The 6,285-nt window shown below is 41.2% G+C and overlaps 1 protein-coding gene across 1 annotated transcript in view; it reads right to left on the bottom strand.

The window, feature by feature from the left end:
* Positions 1 to 926: 926 nt before the first annotated feature.
* The window catches only part of LOC138975337 (uncharacterized), a 28,049-nt gene continuing 22,690 nt past the window's right edge, over positions 927 to 6,285 (bottom strand). Inside the window, exons 15-17 of the mRNA XM_070347998.1 lie at positions 5,995 to 6,165; positions 4,771 to 4,893; positions 927 to 4,321 (exon numbers count right to left, since the gene is read on the bottom strand). Of these exons, the coding sequence (XP_070204099.1) occupies positions 4,106 to 4,321; positions 4,771 to 4,893; positions 5,995 to 6,165 (510 nt within the window). The 3' untranslated portion in view covers positions 927 to 4,105. The remainder of the gene's footprint in view (positions 4,322 to 4,770; positions 4,894 to 5,994; positions 6,166 to 6,285) is intronic.

Raw genomic sequence — 6,285 nt, 5'->3', positions numbered from 1 at the left:
GACATTGTAATGGTGCATATTTACGTAATAATTCATAATCCAATACTGGCAATAATAGGATCCAAGTGACGCCCCATTGCATTGAAGCTCACAATGACTATCAGTTATCAGTCAGCACAATTTAACTCTCAAGCCTCCAGGGTTCTGTTCCATCTTCACTTCTCTCCATATCATTCGGTCAACAAGTTATAGATACTGGGATGAAATGGGATGCGGAAAAATAGATTACCCCTGCGGAATTCATAAGTTGTGTCCGCGGCTTCGTGGAAAAGTCCCACCCCTGCTAGTGACTGGCCTATGATGTCACATGGCTAGTGACTGGCCTATGATGTCACATGGCTAGTGACTGGCCTATGATGTCACATGGCTAGTGACTGGCCTATGATGTCACATGGCAAAGTTTGCCTCAATAAAGGCAAGAGTAGTCACTCTTTCACAACTCATACAAACCCGTTATTTCCGAACATCGTCTATTGAAGAGGACCTGTCACGTGATGCCCTAGCAGGATATCTTAAATCCAAAAACCACATTGAATGGACAAGACATATGCCTTTTTAAAAATAAAAAGTGAGAACAGCGTAAGCCCTTCCATTGTTTATTTGGGTGTGAACAAGTGGTAAGCTACTTTTTGAATCGAGTGCACATAGAACTCGGCAAAAAAAAGCACTTGAACAAATTAAAAAGACATCAATTGATACCCACACAAAAAAAGCATGAGCTACATATATAACAACAATAAAAAAATAATTACCAAAAAAGACGGTGATACAAAAACTACACCCCAAAACAACAACATTCCAACAAAATTAAAAAGAAAACACAAAAAACAATAATCAATACAAAAAAATGTAAAGCTCACATTGTGATCATCAAAACAACACACCTTGTGAAAAACAATCTTTCACTCACAATAACAACTAGTAAGTCTGATGAAATGCAGATTTATTCGGAATATTTTCAGTTTTCAAACAGTGAAATACCAGTAATCCCTGTAAGTATGGTCATTGGAAAAGAGCGTTCAGCTACAAGAAAAATGTGCTTGAATGTTTAAAGTGATTGTCATCACTGATAAATATGATTAGAATAAAAGAGAAAACAATGCTCAAAAATAAATAAACCATCAGTGAGCAAGAGATCAATGAAATAATTACTCACTGCGAGGTGAAAAACCAAATCCTTTTCAAACCTTCATAGATTGATACAATAGAATAACCCCCTTATTGCTCTTATCAAGATTATTATATTGAAGATTGATTGTAAGGCGCTTAGAACTATCTTAGGATTTGCGCTATATAAATACCCTTTTTATTTATTATCATTGTCAAATTTCTCTGTTCAAGACTGCCCCCTTTTTAAGATTCTGTTTTCTCAGACGCTCTGTTCATAAGGTCTCTTTATGTTCGATTGAGGGCTATTTTTAGCACTACCCAACATCCTTTGCAATACCCAACCCCCGAATACATCCGGGTTAACACAGAATAAAGTCGTCTGCTATTGTAGCAGACGCAAGGTAAAAAGTAACTGTACACATTGTGTTATCATGTGTCGCATAAATTTCCTTTATTTACCCAAGTTTTAAGACTCCCTATTTTCTAAGACCTGATTCGTTTGCATTCTTATAAGAGGGGGGGGGTTCCACTGAATCACTCATGATAAATAACTAAATCAACTCCCCCGAAATCGGCGTATGCTGCCTGAATGCCGGGGTTAAAACGGTCATACACGTAAAATTCCACTCGTGCAAAAACATGAGTGGACGCGGGAGTTTCAGCCTATGAACAAAGAAGAAGAAGACTACACCAATGACTATGGAAGGACGGGATGATTTAACACACTTCTTCATCAATATCACAAGGGGCATCACAATTACCAAGTATTACTGACCATAGAAAATTATGGCTGCCAAATCACAGAAACCACTCCACTTGCACGTTCCTCATAAAATGCTACATGCACTGTTGATTTGCTCTCAGTCAACTTCAATGAATGATTGAATCATACTGTAAATAATGTTATGTTGTTGTATTTTTTCCAATGATTGTACAGCGCTTTGAGCAGGGTTAAACCCTGGATACATGCGCTTTATAAATATTATGCATTATTACTATTATTATCCCACTTTTTTTTAAGGAAGACACGGTATTCGCTCAGGAGAACAGTCTTCCTTTTTTACTGTCTGATCAGTGGGTTTTTTCTTCTTCGATCCTTTTTGTTTTATTTGTTTTATTATTAATATTATACCAACCCAAACCAACGAAGAGAACAAATTATTTTAAGGAAGGAGGACAAAACTGTCACTGCCACAGAACATGATATCATTACCTGTACAGACTAACACAAGATTTCTTACTGGCGCCCCCCAGTATGAAATCACTTCCTCGGTGCCCCCCTGAAACCCTTTCTTATATATCGTTTCACAATTTATCATTTTTGATTCATCCCCTCGACTCATTGTTAAAGCTTGTCTGTGTTTCAGTGTGAATGACTGTAAGCCGTTTTTACTTTACCGCAACATTGAGGGAAATACTCTGGGCAATAAAATCTTCTGTATTCTGTTGTATGTAATCTTGCAGCATTACCAATACATGCCTGTGCCATTTCTCATATCCGGCCAGGAAATAGGACGATCTGTTCTAACGTAGCCCAAAGCACCAGCATCTGCAGTCTAACGAATGAATGATTTAATCCTTAGCCCTAACACTACATCCTAACAGACTTGGCCTGTTCTAGCTCAACACAACCCATCCACACCTGGGCTGGTATACACAGGTCAAGTAAAGATAGTTAAAGTCTCTAGCCTCTACTCTTGCATACCAGTCCTATTGCCTAACAAATAAACGATTTAACCCTTAACCCTAGCACTACATCCTAACAGACTTGACCTGTTCTAGCTCAACACAACCCATCCACAGCAGGGCCGGGCCGGTATGCAGAAGTCAAGTTAAGATACTTAAGGGTCCAGTTTATCCCAGACTAAAGTCTCTAACCTCTACTCTTGCATACCAATCTTGTAGCCTAACAAATAAACGATTTAACCCTTTACCCTGCCCCTCACACTATACGCCCACAACAGACCAGTTCATCACTGCAGTTTAAATGTTATGTAACCGAGTGCCGAAACACCACAATCACCTTTGGAGGCGAAGTCCAATCAAACAGGATTGAGAATTTTAGAGCTTATTTCTAAGCCCTATAAAAACTGTTATGCATTCGCAAAGGAATCCATGAACATACAGAGAGACAAAAGCCGCCAAACCCCATCACAAACAGAACTCTACAATCCACAGGTGTTGCCTACTTCAAAGGCGAACAACTCTGCAGAGTCTGCTGTGAAGGGCGACGGTAGTCTCCCTGTCACAGTTATGTGTGGGCCCACCATGTTGTAGGGGACATCCCAACAGACACTTCCTGGTCTAACTCAACCCAATGCGTCAGCAGCCTGATAAATGAACAATCTAACCCTTAATTTTACCCTTACATTACATTCCAACAGACACAACCTGTTCTAACGCAACACAACGTATCAACACCTACAGCCTAACAAATGAACAATCTAACCCTTAATCTTACCCTTACATTACATTCCAACAGACACAACCTGTTCTAACGCAACACAACGTATCAACACCTACAGCCCAACAAATGAACAACTCTACCCCTAAACCTCCCTAACCCTCACTCTATACATCCACAACTAGGTGTGGGTCAATCATGTAGTCAGAGGTATACCAGGAAAAGTGAACATTTGTTCTAATTGAATGCAACATACAGTGGTACCTGAGATGAAGGGACACCCTTTCGACCATCCAAAAGTGTCCCGATATTGCAGGTGGCCTCTCATGGCAGGTATATTTTGATAGAGATAATAGAAGGGACAACAGAAAGTGTCCTTTTAAGGGAGGTGTCCTCTTATCGGAGGGGCCACACATCACAGGTACCACTGTATCAACATATGGTCACGTCAAATAAGCATCTGCTTGAGTTCGTGTCCTAGCTGCATTTTTGTCAATTGTTTCATTTCATGTATTTTGAATAAAATTGTGTTTAAACCAACATCTGCCGCCCCCAAAATGAACGATTTAACCCTTAACCCTACACCTCAAGCTATACGTCCACAACAGACCCGTTGACCACTGCCTGGGTCTGAATGCTGACTGCTTGCGGGTCCAGGATGACGTCAGTTGTGCCTGGAGCAGCTGTAGAACTGACCGTGCCTGCCGTCAACTGTCGGAGCACCAGGCGTTTGTAGACACCGTTCTGTTCCAGGAGCTGATCGTGAGTCCCCATTTCTGCTATGGTCCCCTTGTCGATTACCAGAACCTGTGAAATAAAGAAATAGTTGCAAGTTAAAGTAATAGGAGGCGGATGGCCCAGTTTGTCATCCCGAAGAAAAGTTTAAGTTTTTTTTTAAACATGTTGAATGAAGAATGCAATTAAGCTTGCACAATGAACTCAAGAGTCTTGCATGAGAGTATAGAATTTGAGGGGGGAGGGGGTGGAAGGGGCAGGCAGTGGTTACATACAGTCAAGAACTGCTGTGAACCAAATTAGGCAGAACACAAAATGAATTTCACTTTTGCTCCCTCTTTCTTTAAACTTGTCCAGCAAAAGTACACTAAACATGTATATTTCCCAAGAAAGTATAGCCCAAAATAATTCTTATACTTCCTCCAATTACTTATAGATTGAGTTGTTCCCATGCCTGTTAACAGAATATTTTTTTTACAACAAACATCTCTGTACCATAAAGCTATATACACTGTACGTACCTTTGAAGCGTTTCTGACGGTAGAAAGACGATGAGCAATAACGATCACAGTTCTGCTTTTCATGGCACGATCAATGGCTTCCTTTACTAGATGTTCGCTTTCTGCATCCAGTGCACTTGTTGCCTGTAACAGCGGACGTGATAACAATACTCAAGTGTCCTTTGAAGACATAAAATATATTCTGAATACTACCTTACATCAAAAAGAAAAGCAAATGCTTATACGACTCACCTTTCATCATACATATTATACTAGATGAATACCCGCTTCGCCGGGTAGCCGGCTTCGCCGGGAAGAAGTAGAGCTGAATACCCGGCTTCGCCGGGTACCTGGCTTTGCCAGGTGAGTGGCGCATCGTACGCGATTGACGCCACACGAAGGAAAACTTCTAAAAATAGTAACGGGAATATGGATTGAGCGTTGTGGACAGTGACCTTCTAAAAATAGTAACAGGAATATGGATTGACGCCACACGAAGGAAGGGAGATAAACGCAAAACACTGGAGAAGATAAGGAAGAGTTACTGGGAATGGATCTGGGAAGATGAACAGAAAAACCAAAATCGGTTCAGCGCTGCGCGCTGAGAGCACATGTTGAAAATTCTCATCGACCAGGTTGTGTCCGGGGTCTACTTGAATATGCCCACCAAATTTGAAGCAGATCCATCGAGAACTTTGGCCGTGCATCGCGAACACACACACACACACACACACAGACAGACACAAGTCGTGTATATATATAGATAGATGCATCAAAAATTACATATTTGCTACTCTAGCTTCAAAAAATAATCTTCAAAAGAATGATTATTTCCTACTTATTGACCCAAACTCGACCTCACTGCAACCTGGAGATCATCAAAACCTACCTGCGTGTGAAATTTGAAGGCTCTAGCTTTAAAAGCATCTGAAAAAGCATCAACATTCATGTTTTTTGGTCTACATACACCTACCTACATGCAAACAATAAACACACACACCTACATCACAAATGCCAGCACACATTCACACAGATACACACGCACAGGTCTATATACATACACCATAACATTCACACAAGTGCACACATACACACACACACACACAGAAAAATGCACATGCACACCCCAAAATTAGCAAGATTACAAGCGCAGTAAGACCACCATGCCACTCCCCCCGCCCCCCAACCTCCCTCCGCCCCCCAACCTTCCCCCACCCATCCCCATCCCCCTCCAAGAAATCCCACCTCATCCAGAAGCAGAAGTACAGGGTTCATGATGAGGGCTCTGGCAATAGCAATCCTCTGCTTCTGACCGCCGGACAGTCTCACCCCTCGCTCCCCCACCAATGTATCATATCCCTCCTCAAACTGGGATATGAAGTCGTGGGCGTTAGCTTGTTTTGCTGCCTCAATAACCTGCAAGACGAAAAACGAAATTAATAAAATTCCAAAAATGTGTGTGTTACCCAGAAGTTGTTTCGGAGAAATAAAAGTGCAAATAGGTAAAGAAATAACTCAAACATGCAGAGACACTGC

This window comes from Littorina saxatilis, linkage group LG9 (assembly GCF_037325665.1).
Source record: "Littorina saxatilis isolate snail1 linkage group LG9, US_GU_Lsax_2.0, whole genome shotgun sequence".
NCBI classification, from domain to species: Eukaryota; Metazoa; Mollusca; class Gastropoda; order Littorinimorpha; family Littorinidae; genus Littorina; species Littorina saxatilis.
The sequence above is the reverse complement of the archived record's forward strand: the minus strand, read 5'-3'. Positions and strand labels throughout refer to the sequence as shown.